The 15,470-nt window shown below is 40.4% G+C and overlaps 1 protein-coding gene across 3 annotated transcripts in view; it reads right to left on the reverse strand.

Annotated features, from left to right (window-relative positions):
* Positions 1–802: 802 nt before the first annotated feature.
* LRRK1 (leucine rich repeat kinase 1) overlaps positions 803–15,470 on the reverse strand; it is an 86,478-nt gene continuing 71,810 nt past the window's right edge. For 2 of the 3 annotated variants that reach the window (XM_075207664.1, XM_075207663.1), the window contains exons 28-34: positions 12,790–12,984; positions 11,540–11,691; positions 10,119–10,236; positions 6,698–6,811; positions 5,622–6,469; positions 4,500–4,601; positions 803–2,128 (exon numbers count right to left, since the gene is read on the reverse strand). In XM_075207664.1, coding sequence (XP_075063765.1) covers positions 1,951–2,128; positions 4,500–4,601; positions 5,622–6,469; positions 6,698–6,811; positions 10,119–10,236; positions 11,540–11,691; positions 12,790–12,984 — 1,707 coding nt within the window. In that variant the 3' untranslated portion in view covers positions 803–1,950. The remainder of the gene's footprint in view (positions 2,129–4,499; positions 4,602–5,621; positions 6,470–6,697; positions 6,812–10,118; positions 10,237–11,539; positions 11,692–12,789; positions 12,985–15,470) is intronic. The other variant, XM_075207665.1, reaches the window with a different exon arrangement.

Genomic DNA, 15,470 nt, shown 5'->3' on the forward strand with positions numbered 1-15,470 from the left:
CTTTCGGTCCTAATCTGTGCCAAGGGATCATCTATCATACTAAAGACTTTGTTAAGGGATTCTGCAATTCATTTTGAATCAATTGTGGCTGCGTCTGAGGACCTAAATTTACCACTGACGGTTCCTTTTAATTAGGTGGCACGGATTCACTTTATTCCTTTTTTTGTTTCAATCTGAAACTCCTCAGTGGCTTATAATATTTTACATACACACCCACCGACACATACATATAGTACACACATACACTTCTTTATTTCTATTTTTTTATTAAACAAAATGTACCCTTTAACAATTACCATTGCTGCAAGATTGGCAGAATAAATTTCAATTCACTATTCTACCAAATTGAGAGGACATTGTGTTTTCATTTGGACTTTTCTTTAATATACATTTATATTTGTACAAAAGCCAATAGATCGTTACAAAACACCCTGTTTATGAAAGAAACACTTGCACATCAGTAGGAGGGTGGCAGTGAGGCTACATGGGATAATCTACACCAGTGTTTCTGAACTTTCGTTGCAACATGTACCATTATGATGCAAAAAATAATTAAATCACTCCCCTGTTGTATATCAATTTGTCAAAAGTACCACCATAAAGGTGTAACTATTCCAGTTACCTCCCAAATGTTTTTAAATGTTTGCCAGGTAACGCTTTGGGGGGTATTCAATTGTTAGCGTTAACGGGAAAAAACGAGCGCTCAAAAAATCTTAGCGTTAATACGGTAATTACTCTCGAAATTTCAGCTCGCTGCCCCTTGAGCGGCGAGCTGAAATTCCGCGAGTAAACTACCGTATTAACGCTTTTCGAGCGCAATATTACCGTATAAACGGTAATATTTTTTGAGCGCTCGTTCTTTCCCGTTAACGCTAACAATTGAATACCCCCCTTTATGTCTAACTGCTAAAGAGAATACCCCTTTACTTTGTTTTGTATTTTTATTCATTACTGCTATAATAAACTGTTATTGGGTTAAATGTAACTGGTGAAAGTACTTCTTGTATGTTTCTGATGTACACCTAGTGTACAAGGATTAGAAACCCTGATCTAGAATTATTATTATTTTCTCCAATAAATCTATGGCCAGTATTTTACTGCAGAAAAGGTTGTAATCCAAGTGTTAAACTCTCCCACATACCAGCGAGGGAGAGGGTAAACAGCAGCACTCTATAATTAGGAAACGGTTAATGGCTATTGCTGAAGTAGCGATACTAGAGCCACCAGGAGTCTAGCTCGATCACGAGAACAGGAGTGAGAACAGGAGTGAGGAACGTTCCACTGGAAGAGGTCGATTCGAAGCTCTTGCTACTATTGCACATGGTAAGTGCCTGACAGACAGGGTGAGTGTTTCTTGTGTGCAGTGTTTGTACAATTAGCAAAACTAGTCCATCCATATTAAAGCTTTGCAGTCTAGCTCAGCTAGTACAAATAATAAATACTCTTTATCACTTTAGGAGGAATGAGAGCAGTTCTTTGAAATCACGGAGTCCAGCAATAGTTAAAAGACAGACACCAATGCTGTAGAACTACACTCCTGTTATATAACTAAAATAACTCTCGGCCTGCCTGAATGCTATATATCTATTCCAGGCCTAAACAGGAAAGGATGGACAATGGCTGGGTGCATAGTTTGTCTGCCCATGTATAAATATTGCATTGCCGCATAGTTAAGATTATGAAATGTTTGGATATATTTGGCATTTATCTCCTGTGCTTCTGAACCACTGGGGTAAACTTGTTCTTATCTGACGCTTACACTCCAGACGAATGCTGCCATAGGATGGCATCATATATCTTTACCAGGCTCCTCTTTCTTCATAACGTTAACACTTCTTCATCCAGCAAAACAACTTCAGAGGGAATCTCTTCTGTCTGGAAGAAGAAGATCTGGAGCAGCATCAGGAATGAAATGCAGGATCAGTTCGAGAGAGAAACATCATCATCATGCTACCTCCTCTTCCTCATGCAGGTCTCCATTCTCCTTAGTTCATCAGCGGAATGATAGAAAATGTCAAACTCTGCAGCACCCCAGCTTCTCCAGACAGACAGGCACCACCCCAGTGCCTCACTCTGCAGGCAACAAACCACTGAATCCTTGGACACAGCAGCAGCTTCCACACAAACCCTGCAAAAAGCAGAGCAGGAACACTGATAATATGGAACAACAGAGCCTATAGATGTATACAGGACTAGGAGTCATGTCACATATAACTAATAAAAAATAACATGTATAAAAATCCTTCCTTAGTGGTGTGCCTATAGCATATGCCTGATCCAGTAAGGTTACAGAATTTAGAACACATTACTCTTCTAGACTTTGCATCACAAAATGTATGTAGTCCCTTTTACATACTGGCAGTGCTACAGACATCATCCTCATTTATTTATATAGCGTCAAAAAAATCCATAGCGCTTTACAATTGGGGACAAACGCAGCAGTAAACAATACTGGATAAAACAGAAAAAGTAGTAATAGGGCCCTGCTAGCAAGCATACAATCTATAGGTCAATTTGGTCAGATACATGAGGTTAAATCTACATATTGCATTTAGGTCAAGCCAGATTGCAAAGGTAAAAGTGATTAGTACACTACATAATCCAGTCACACAGCAGTGTTGGTCAGGGAGTCAGAGGGTTGTTGTGTCAATTTCGTAAAGGGTGGTAATAGGGTAAACTAGTGAGGGTAAGAGGGTGGGTGAGGATTATTATAAGCTTGCCTGAAGAGGTGAGTTTTCAGAGAATACTTGAAGACCAGAGGAAAGTCTTATTGCACAAAGTGGGTGCAGCTCCAAAACCGGGAATGGGTGGATGTAATGAGAGTGGGAGAGACGCAGATCTTGTGCAGAAAGGCGTTGTAGAGTTGGGAGATAGTTAGAGACAAGTGAGGAGATGTATGTTGGTGCAGTTTTGTTGATGGCCTTGTATGTTAGTAGAATTAATTTATATTGGATTCGATAAAAAACAGGCAACCAATGTAGAGACTAACACAGTGGCTCAGCAGAGGAAGAAGGATTTGCAAGGAAAATCAGTCTAGCTACTTTGTGCAAAATAGATTGTAGGTGTTTGAGTCTGTTTAGGGGAAGACCAGTAAGGATGGACTTGCAATAGTCAATACGGGAGATGATGAAAGCATGAATTAAAGTGTTTGCAGTGTCTTGTGTGAAATATGTGCGTATTGTGCAAATGTATTTTAGATTTATATAACATGATTTAGATATAGAGTCGATGTGGGGAACAAAGAATAGTTGTGAGTCAAGGATCACACTTAGGCATCGAGCTTGCGGGGTGGGATTTATGGTCATGTTGTCAACAGAAATAGAAATATCAGGTAGGTAACTTCTGTTGGTGGGTTGGAATATTATTAACTCTGTTTTTGAAAGTTTGAGTTGGAGAGAGGACATCCAAGATGAAATGGCAAAAAGACAGTCAGTAGCGCCAGACAACACAGATGGTGAGAGGTCAGGATGATAGATAAATTTGTGTATCATCCGCATAGAGACGATACTGAAATCCAAAAGGAGCTTATTAGTTTTCCAAGAGAAGCGGTATAGATAGAGAACAGCAGAGGACCTAGTACTGAACCTTAGGATATTCCAACTGATAAGGGAAGCGGAGCAGTGGTGGATCCAGAGAAATTAACAGGGAAAGAGCAATTACAAAAGTAGGATAAGAACCAGGATAGGACAGTGTCATGAAGACCTAGGGATTGCAGCGTTTGAATGAGAAGAGAGTGGTCAAATGCAGCAGAGAGATCCAGGAGAATTAGCAGAGAATAATGGCCTTTGGTTTTAGCAGTGATCAAGTCATTGACAACCTTAGTCAATGTAGTCTCTGTGGAGTGTTGAAAGCAAAAGCCTGACTGAAGAGGATCCAACAGTTTGTTTGCGGAAAGGAAGCGTGTGAGGCGAGTGTAGGCAAGTCTCTCTAGAAGCTTGGAGGGGCATGGGAGGGAGGGGAGAGAGAGAGATTACAGATTTTAGCATGAGGTGGGATGAGCACAGGAGACAGGGATCTACCAATTTGTGAGGATATGGGATCAAGAGGACAGGACATAGAGTAGGAAGATAAGAAGAGATTGGATACTGCATCTTCATTTGTGAGATCAAGCGAAAAGAGTGTCAGAGGGTGGTGGGAAGGAATTGAGCCGATTGCTTGTTGAGAAAGACGATTCCATTTCTAGTCTGATCCTATCAATATTCTCCTTGAAGTAGGAGGCAAAATCCTGGGCATTGACAGTAGTCGGAGGGTTTGGGGTGGGAGGGTTGAGAAGAAATTTAAATCAGTTACAGTCGTCTAACTAGAGCTTTAAATCAACAAAACTTTCCTGATAGACATGTACAACAGGGTGCAAGTTACTACACTTCCTTAAAAAAGCAGTCTACAGGTCTCAAATGATGTTGCTGGGAGCTGCATTTATCTTAGGCATGTTTTGGACTATGGAAAGAGTCACCTCTAGTCCTCGCTTAATATATGTGGTTTGCTCTTGTAAAGCTTACCCATCTTTTGCCAGATCTTCGTGCTGTAATACTGCAATGACTCGGCCTCTCTGTCCGCCACACTCCTTCTCCAGTCCAATAATTATGATGTCACCTCCTTGCCTGAAAGAATTCAGAAAACAGCTAAGCTTGAAATAATAATACTCAGAAATACAGGACTCCTGAAGAATAATTGGATATTTAATTTCTTCCAATCTTGTGTGTTGAAGGAAAATTAAAGATTGGTATTATATTTGCCATTCGAGCGAACAGGTTCCAAAACTAACCGAATCTCTCTGCTCTTACATGAAAGGAGCATTACAATACAAGTTGCCATATATAGAAGAGTTGCTATCAACATTCACAAATTCATAAGTAAAAGGAGCTTATCGAAATGGAAGATATTTACAATGAAGCTGGGATTGTCAGAGGAAGATCTTCCCCAAACACATTATACCCGTGAAGAAAGCACAAACAGATTAATGCACATATTTAAAGCTATATTTTTAACATTTTGAATGACAGGTGCTACAAGGAAATTTAAAAAACCCTGCATTTTACATTTTGCCAGATGTGCATTTACCATAATGTGGGGATGTTTACCCATTCAGCAAATGCTATTTTTTCTAGAACTCATCTGCAGGTGTTGCTCCAGTTGAATGAAAAATTCTTAAATCTGGCGCTAAATGTTAAATGAAAACCTAGAATCCAGATAATTCTGTAATCCAGAATTAGCTTAATTCCAAAATTACCAGATTAGAGAGTTTCAACCTGTAGCACTGTGATTGGAGTAAAAGGCAACATTCTATTATAGAGAGATTGATGAACTAGAGTGGTCAGCAAGTGAATGAATGAAACTTCTGTGTACCGTAGTTCAATTGAGTGATAGTAATCTGCTAGGGTGTAACTGTGCCAAAACTGGTGTGCAAAGAGGTTATGATACTTTATGTTTTGACATTTTTTTGACTGTTTGCGACAAAGGGTAGCGTAAAACCAATAAAAACGGTGACTATGATTTCTTCCATTAAACACCTCTCATCTTGCTTTAGTTGATTGATAAGAATACTTGGAAAGTGGACAATACACTCTGTATTCCCTACAAAGTTATTATGTTTAGCTTATCCATATTAAAGAAAGGCTCACCTGGGAACCCAAAGCAAATCCTTGACGGCAAGAACTCGCACTGCCTGCAGACGCAACTTCTCCTCTTCTGAGGGTGGAGCCTTGCTTCCCCAGCTCTCGCTGGGGATTCTGGGCCTCTGTTCTCGTAACATCTCAGGTTCCTCACTGTCCGTGGACAATAGGACACTGTTGTAACTAACTGGACTGCTGGGCAGGCTGGAAGAGGACTTTGCTGCCCCCTGATGCAATGAAGAGGAAGAGAACGAGGACACAGAACAATAGTCGGTGAGCGAGTCCTGGTGGCTAATGAGCTGCGTTCCTCGATCCTGGCTGTAGATTATACTAATATTGGCTTGGCACTGACTGTTACTAGTTGCCCCAGGCAAGGTGATTGGTGCCAGTTCAGAGTTAACTTTAACAGTAAACATGTCTCTTAAAGGACTGCAGTCACCACAGAAGTATCGGGCACAAAGCTGGTAACTAGCAGCATGATACATAACTAAGGTGTTAGTCTTATTATCTAAGCACCAAACAGTCTCCTCTCCATTGCAATCTGAGCTAGCCGCCATAGAGATAATGGAAGATGGTGCACTGTACGGCTCCAGCCTCTTGGAAATCTCCAGTGATGTGCAGTCTACTACCAGGATACCGGGCCCATTGCTATACCAGACCTCCGAGCCACCATTCGAGATCTCCATGGCTACCACCGAGTATGGACTCTGTCGGGGATCTTCGTCTCCTATTTTGAATGAGGAACGGTTGGCTGTGCGTGAACAGATATAGGAGCAATCAATGTTGGGAATACCATTGGTCACTGGGAATACAGAGATTAGGCTGTCTGCCAGGCCAGCGAACACCAAGCAGGAGCTCTGTACGTAGGAAAACACAGGAAAACAACAAAAGATGAAGCATAGTGTTGAACAGGCCAACGTTTTTCCAAAACTTGTACAAGGGTAAATAAATACATTGAAACAGCTGTAAAATACATTAGATTAACGCTTCCTATCATCGTTAGGCCGTAACCTATGTGCATGCACCAAGGTAAATAAGCTACAGACAGTGAAGTGAACTAGTAATAGCATAACCCTTGCACTCACCTTGCCCACATAAACCACAAGGAAGCAGGTTACAATCGCTGGTGTGTCAACCACTTTCAGGGGGGCACTTAGCGGGCACATTCCCTGCAGACTGTAAATGGAAATCTTCTGATCCTAGAAAATAGTTTTAAAGAAACTTCAGTGTAAAAACACAATTGCTCATTTGTCTCCATGGAGAATCACATAATTGCACATGATGATATTTCCAAGACAGCATCTTTTTAACATGGATTGAAGCCTGGGTAACATTATATATTTTTGACATGAGAGTGATATCTTCTATATTCGGTCTTGTTTCAGCCCTTACCCCAACAACCATTTCTCAATAAGAAGGCCACAAGATACAATCCAATCAGACTAAATCATTACAACAGAACTGGATCCATGACACCTGTGGAGATCCTAACTGTACACATCGGATTGTGTTGCAGAGACCCTTCTATTTAAGAGAGTACTGAAGACCTTACATAAGTGCTAGTGAGGATCACTGTCCAACTCATTCTGCTGGATACATCTAGTCCAACATGACCAGATTCCGGGAATTTAGAATAGGGTAACATAGGGCCTCATGCAGATGTAAAATGTGTCCAAAGAAGTGATGCAAGCTGCATTAAGATAAAATTAAAGAGCATGATACATCAAGTTCAAGATGAAAAGAGAAGAACTAAAAAACAAAACAAAAACAAAACCCCAAAAAAACACAACATGTATTAATGTAGTTCATGTGGGATGTAACTGCTACTAACCAAACAGAGCAGCTTTCTCATGTGGCGATCAGAGTGAAGGCACTTTATTAGTAAGCAGCCAAGAACAGGCCACCTAGCCTGTCATACTGCTTGGGGCTCTGTAAGTAGCACATTTTTGCTTTTTTAATCCCATTAGTTTAAAATCTGGAAGACTGAAAAAGAGGCCACTGGATTTAAGTGTGTGTGTGTGTGTGTGTGTGTGTGTGTGTGTGTGTGTGTTTTGGGGAATTTAGACTGTAAGCCCCAATGGAGTAGGGACTGATGTGAGTGAGTTCTCTGTACAGCGCTGCGGAATTAGTGGCGCTATATAAATTAATTATGATGATTGCTAAAATATAACAGCAACCCCTAGGTACCCCCCACTAAATGCCATATCGTACATTTGGAGAACATATGGTTAAATATATCTATCATACAAGTCACTTATTATTCTCATTTAAAGCAGAAAGCAACTACTTTCTAATTGTGACAACCAAAGGAATCACATAATTTGATCATCTACATATTACCAGATACACACTCCACTGTTGTGCTTGCAATTGGCACTACGGAATGATCTAGAAACTTTTACGAACAAAATTCTATTAAGTTTTGCAAACTGCATTTTATAAAGGACTTGTTAACAACGGTATATTGCTTTTCACATAAAAGTGGAGATTGTTTTTACTCATCAGAGTGTAAATCAATGGATTATCGATGTCATATGTATATGCTTTTATTACATGTTATTTAAAATACCTTCTAACTGTGTTATTGCCTTATCTATTGCATAACTACTCAGCGCAAAGGACATTTACTACAGCCTACGATTTCAGGGAGGGAACGGGGTGAGGAACGAACATATGTCGTAGTCAAAGTACAGTAAGGGCGAGCCAATCTCCAGTGCACACAGCAGCGTCCAACTCGAGCTCTGGCCATCTCTAAACGGCTTGTTTTTCAGCCGTATCTCCTGCTCCAGCTACAGATCTAGTCTAACTGCTGCTTACTAATGCTGTGTATGTATGCTAGAACATGTGTCTCCAATCTGGAGCACCTATAAAAATGTATTTTATGTAGACATCCATAACATCCTAATAAATGTCTTTCATGGAAATAAAAAACATTTTTTTAATGTTTTGTCAATAATAACTATTTTATTAAAAGGTGAAATTAATTCAATAGTTTTTTTTCTCTCTGTGTTCTTGTGTAGTTTTGCGCGACTTAATGAATCAGGTCCACCGAGTCTACTCTCTATAGTCCCCCTGTTACGAGCCAGGGATCCCAGCTGTGTGGCAGGTTCACTACACAAGCATCTCCAAATTTCACATTCAAGTCCTTCTTTGATGCCGATTAACATTAAATTAACACTTTCTGTTCTGAGGTACAAAACATATTTATATTTTAACCCCTGAATGTGTCATAACTGCTATAGTCACACTCAGTATCTTTTTTCCTGATGCACTACAGGTCCCAGCATGTCATGGAAGCCAGGGCATATGGCTGCTTGTAGTTCTACAAGTGCCAGCACCGACACAACTTATGGCTGTCAGGTATTTCTGGGACCAGTAGTGTCACAGACAAAAAAAACCCCTGAAATGTTGGATGGAGCCCCAGTGCTTCAGCACAGGGCTGTTTTTACCAGGGGAGGTAGCCTGTATTTTAGGTCTGTGTGATATTATGATGTGGGGACCCCACACTGCGGGTTTCCCAGTTATAGCACCACTATCCTAGCCGGTCACAGCCTAGTACTGACTGCAGCTATTGCCCCTGCAATTGTTGCAACTATCCCAAGCTATGAGTGCTGGTATCAATTATTTGAACTCTGAATATTAGGTGGGGGGGGGGGGGGAATTTGCGTTTATTTAAAAAAATATATATATTATTGCAGGTTGTTTTTTTTTTTTTTTAATACTGGCAAGGCCTGTGTTGGTGGTTATCAGCACCAGGGGTCGAGCCCCTGCAACAGATACACCTTCCACCTTCTGTGGCTGCTTCATGTACCATGTGAGCCACACTTGCATTAACCGGCCCTTACTGTACTTGCCGGACACTTCCCTTCTCTCTTAGTATAAAGAGTAGAAGGTGTAAGATGCAGCTGAGTCTGCATATGGACAAAGGCGTACACGTTTTCTGTGCGTATGTGATGTACAGAAATGCGGATTTTATGAACAAAGCCCCACAACAATATATATATATATCCAGCTCTACATGAGCCCCATAGTGTTCAATGACTTATCAACCTGGTTGATCCAACTTACTGACTTATTTTGCGCGGACAGCTTTGTAATGAAGTTGTAAGTTTCAACATGTCTGGGAAATAACAGGTGGCAGCATCACTGAACTGTGAGTAGTGTTACTAATGGATTTGTCCCACATCATCTATTTATATTGCTGCACCATATTACACAACAGAGGTAATCAAATCAGTCCCTTGCCCATTGACGCGACCATACAAACGCCACACATATCTCTAGTTAGCATTGTGTATTCACCAAGTTGGGGTCATTGGGTTTGATTCTTACCACTGTGAGCTGACCAGAGTAGGATCATAATAAACAACACATCATGAACCAATTGTTTGATCTTACTAAACCTCCCTTAATAGGGCAACAAAGACGTAAGTATGTTTTAGTAACTGGTCATGCGACAACTCCCGTTGTAAGTTTAACACACCAATATCCCCACCATGTTCTCACCTCAGTAGAGATCCACAATGTATTCTGTACTCTCATCTGGCTGCACATCCTCAGCCCAGCACAGCTCAGGCCTCGCACTTCCACCTGACCCTTCTGCACATCCACCACTGTGTAGTTCCTGCAAACAGGACGGGGAAGAGGTCGGTATTGCGTCATATTTTCATATATTGTAGTCCAACTAAATTATGTTTTAAAAACCCAAAAGCACACTAATAAAAAGGTACACACTAAATGAGAACAACATCCAATGTTATAGTCAATAGTATTAAACCTTAGGGCACAAGAGCCAGTAAAGTTCATTTACGATAAAATAAAACATCAGGCCGACAGCGCAAAAGCCATTCTGTGACTTCATGCATCTATTTATACTGGACCTGTGGGCCAAGATGTCCAGATGCATCACGTGATGAGAGAAGCTGGGAGGATCCCGTCATTAATTGCTAAATGTGGGTTAGCTGCTTTTCTGCACCTCGTCCTGTGCCCATATGGAACAATTAGACTTTGTTTTGTGAGATGATATATTTTATAGGAGAATCCAGGAGTGGAGAGAGTGCATTTATGGGGGGGTCACAGAGCGGTTTCCTCTCTGCAAATGTGCTTGCAATGTACACATCCTCAAAGCCGGTGGTGATCAGGGCTCAGCCTATGCACTTAATGCAATACAGTTTGCACCTTTCAGGTGTACTTTATATGGCACAGCACATTTATAGGTACAGTCTGAGCGACATAACAAAAACATTAATCTGTACATTATTGCCACATAAAATAAAGTCTCAATTTCACCTACCTCTCAAGTTTCATTTAGAGTATTAGTGAGTCTCAGAGCAGCATTTTAGTGTAAAATATAAAAGTTTTAAACTAAAAGTGATCGTAAGAAAGATTCTCATGGGAATATTTTACTGTCGGGAAAACCGAGCAGCACAGAGTCTTCCCTCTAATTGATGGGCACATAATAAATATAAACTATGACAGATAAATCTCACTTGATATATTTTGTAGTATATGTGGGTGTTTTCATAAGGCAGGTGTACACCTATGTATGGGGTGAACAAATAGGAGCATTAGAGCATAATGAAATGCTTGGTCCAGAAATTACTGCCACGGTCTCCATTTAAAAAATGGTATTCTATAGACATACAAGAAAAGATGATGGAAACACATGTACAGACGAGTAAAGACTGAAGCTGTAATCAATACAAAAAGAAAAGAATCTAAGGGGTATATTTACTAAACTGAGGGTTTGAAAAAGTGGAGATGTTGCCTATAGCAACCAATCAGATTCTAGCTGTCATTTAGTTAGATTCTAGCTGTCATTTTGTAGAATGTACTGATTGGTTGCTATAGGCAACATCTCCACTTTTTCAAACTCGCGGTTTAGTAAATATAGCCCTAAGTCCTGCTCTTGTCTGGATTGTTGGTACCTTGTTTGTCCAGTTCCCATCCAGAACACTACTGTACTGTCCTGCTCTCTGGATGCACAGAATGTCTCCTGCATTCCACATAGGATATGGTACTTGAAAACGGAGAAACTGGGATCATTCATACGCCGGACCACCGATGCAGCCAGAGGACGCTACAAAATAGGCGAGAGAGTAAAGTACAAGCCCGTGTCTGTAATCCACACTAACAATGCAAGTGTTGGCATGCTAGTAATGGCTAGGAATGGATGAATAAAACAGCAGTTTTCTAAAGGTATCTAAAAAGACCTGGAAGATTAGCAGAGGGTAAATTGGTACAGATACCACAAGTGTAAAACCAAGCCAAACCTTTTAGCCAGCATCAATGACATAACAAAGGTTAACCAATAAAGGTATAACTAGCATAATCACAAATATATAGAATGTTACCAGATGTAAGATGTAAAGGAGACAGCAGTGTACATTGTTGTAAGCTTCTTATTAAACTAAAACCAGCAATCCACAGCACTGTATATTTACAGTATCTGCACATATTTATATTGACGTTGCATTACGATAATAACACTGTATAAGACAGTGAATAAGATGTAACAAATAAACTTCCATCTTGTGCAACAGATTTGGCCTCATGTTTTTTTTATCTTGACTTCAATGTCTTAATTATTAGTCACTAGGCCCAGTGTTTTAGAGCCAAGCATGTATGTAATTGCTGCAAATTCTGTGTGTGGGACTAATCTCCACCAGATGGTGGCAACAACAAAATAGTCAATATTAGAATGCTAGCAGCTGTGCTATGATGACATTACACAGCAAAATCCTTTCTAGGCTCATTATATCCGAATTAGGTAAATAAGATTTACTATTCTGTAAACATACACACATCAATACGCCTTACAGAAGACATTTCGCGCAAACAAAACTAGATCTTATACAGTATATGAAAACACTTTCTAACATTCATAAGTATATATATTTAAACGTTCCACAACATTGACAGTAACTTTGCCCTGTATATGATGTGGTTTTCTCTTGGACTGGTTCATATGAAACATGTCATCACCCACCTTATTTACAGAAGTGTGTATTGCTGTTCCCTAACACGGAGCGGCTTATGTGAATTTACCGAACGGACATGTCTAACACATTTGCAATCATTTGTTTGCACTAGAATTAATAGTGGTGCCTTAGCCTGGCATGAAATCAATGCTACTAAATGATGGCGTGTGAAGTGTAGAAGATGACACAGGACTAACCTTCTCTGGTTTAGTGTCCCAACACTCCATCATCAGCTCCTGTAGCCGGGAGCACTGAACCTCCTCTGGGCGACCCAAGACAGGACGGATCCCCTTAGACAGCTTCTTGGAGATCTGAAGCTGGTGTTGACCTAAAGAGGGTCGCTGACCAGACAGCAGCTCATACAGAACCATCCCATAGGAGAACATGTCCACCTTAGAAAGAACAGAACTGGTTAAGTAGTGAGGATGCATTGTAAATGGACAAGACAAATCAAATCACCATGAGGTAATTTCCTAAGTACAACATTACGGTGGTGGTACTGAGAGCGCGGAGAGACACAATCTCAGTCTGCCTTTATTCTTCCTGAGACACGCTTTTAGGTGGAGATTCACTTGCCGGTGATGTGGCGCGCGGACGTCGTGCTGGCAATTATGGTACAAATCTCTGCTCATTTTCCCCTCACATCTCTATGGGGTGTAAGGAAAAACGAGCAAAGATTTCTGTCAAATCTCCGCAGCGCAGTGTCTCACGGACGTTCCAGAAACACTTCGCGGCTAATTGAATCTACCCCTTAATTTGCGCCTAAGAACGCAAAGCTGGAGTGTACCTTGACGTGCGATGCACAGACCAGCAAGTGTGCTTCATATATTTTTTCTGTTGATAAAACTAGTGTTAAACTACTGACCATTACTTACAGACACATCAGACTACATTCTCCAGTGAACTACGGAGCTCCAGTCAAATTTAACAAAGTTTTACCACAAAACGAAAAAGATCCTTAAACTTGCTCAAGTTCACCTCCTCAGCTGTGAGTTTAGCCCAGAACTGACAGCTAATTAGCGAGCACAAAGCACCTATTGTTTAAAAGGATAGACTGCATGAGATGAGCTATTCTAAAATGCCATTATATATTAAATATGAACAAAAGAAAATAACTGACACAGACATTCCCCAACTTTCAACATGTCCGATTTGCATCTAATTGAAAGGGCTGTATGTGAGCAATACAAAGAAATTCAGTATTTCCTTCCATAAACAGCAAATGCTTTTAAAAAGGTCTAATGGAGGGCCGTTCTATAAGCCAAATGGAAAATGTAACGCAGAAAACACAAAAGCGTTATTTTCTTGCAACTGAAATGTTATCATCGTTCCACAAGTACTAACGAAGCTGCACGTAGAAGGAAGTGTTGGCTTAAGTTGCCAAATACACTTACTTTATATGTCCTCATTATGCTTCTGGGGATAACACAAACTTTTGTTATGCAAATTTAAACCATGACACAGATCAACGATTTAAATAAATTTGTAGAGACAGGATTTTATAGTAAACAAATTAGGCATGCAAATCATCATTTTAATAATGATGTTATGTGCAAAAATGTTTGTCAATGCAATGGACGTATTGAACAGGAGCAAGGTGTACTCTGCACATCTCTTTTGATGTAAAGTTGCATATTTTGCCACTTATTCCGCAGCACTGTACAGAGAGCACACTCACATCAGTCCCTGCCCCATTGGAGCTTAGAATCTAAATCCTCTGACATACACACAGACAGAGAGACTAAGGTCAATTTAATAGCAGCCCATTCACCTACTAGTATGTTTTTGGAATGTGGGGGGAAACCCAGGGAGAACATACAGACTCAGGATTTTTAACATTTTAAATAAACTGTCTCAATTAATATGGTATATGGCCATTTCCTCTCACTGGGTCCACATCCTCTCTTTATCTGCTACTGACAATGGTGGGATTGAGTTCACAACCCCAGGATTCCAAATCACTTGTCAAATTTTTTTTAGCATCCTCTCTATAATAATTTATCATTGTCATATAATGGCTTAATCTTTTCTGCAATGTATATTGGGGTACATATTCACAGGAAATTCTACCCCTGCCTGTGGTGCTTTATCCTGCACCGTAGGAAGAAATAAATCACTATGAAGACCGCACTGACAGCATTCATTTTAAATGATGGACAGACAGTGGATTTGGCACCATGCATGTTAGTTAGGTCTTTATGGCTATTAAAGTTTCTAATGGTAACACTGCATCTATTCAGAAGGCCACAAACCACTACATGTCTTTGGGATCTATCAAATGGGAGTTGTGACTGGTGACAATCCATCCAGGTGGTGACCACGGCCTCAGTAATGCTATATGACCACACGATGAGCTTCTCTAGGATCCCTTCTATCAGCTGTGTACCAAACAGTCCATAGTATCAAATTTGACCACATACATTTGGCCAAGCTCTGCTTACATATGAGCAGTTTTAAAGTGTGATTTTCAAAGGCCAATTTAGACCTAACTGGCTACAAATAACTGCATGTATAGGCCCAAAACCACCACTGATCCCGATTAACATCTAATTGTGAATCTAAACTGGTAGAAAATGCGCAAAATTAGTTGACCAACCACACTAACTGTGCCCCATAGGATCCACTAATTCAGCTCAGATTACACACGTGGCACCAAAGTGGACATAGGTATGGCCAATCCGAACTGGGATGAGTGGTCGGATCTAATTTCATTGGTTTCTCCTTATTAGAGCTGCTGTTAGAGCCCATAAAGGTCACTGTTGCCTCTGCTATATATAAAACACAGTTGGCGACTGGCCAGATCTCTCAGGGACAGCTATAGGCTACAACATAAAAGGTTTTACAAATATATTGAAACCTTGCCAATGATGCATCACAC

This window comes from Mixophyes fleayi, chromosome 4, assembly GCF_038048845.1.
Source record: "Mixophyes fleayi isolate aMixFle1 chromosome 4, aMixFle1.hap1, whole genome shotgun sequence".
NCBI lineage: Eukaryota > Metazoa > Chordata > Amphibia > Anura > Limnodynastidae > Mixophyes > Mixophyes fleayi.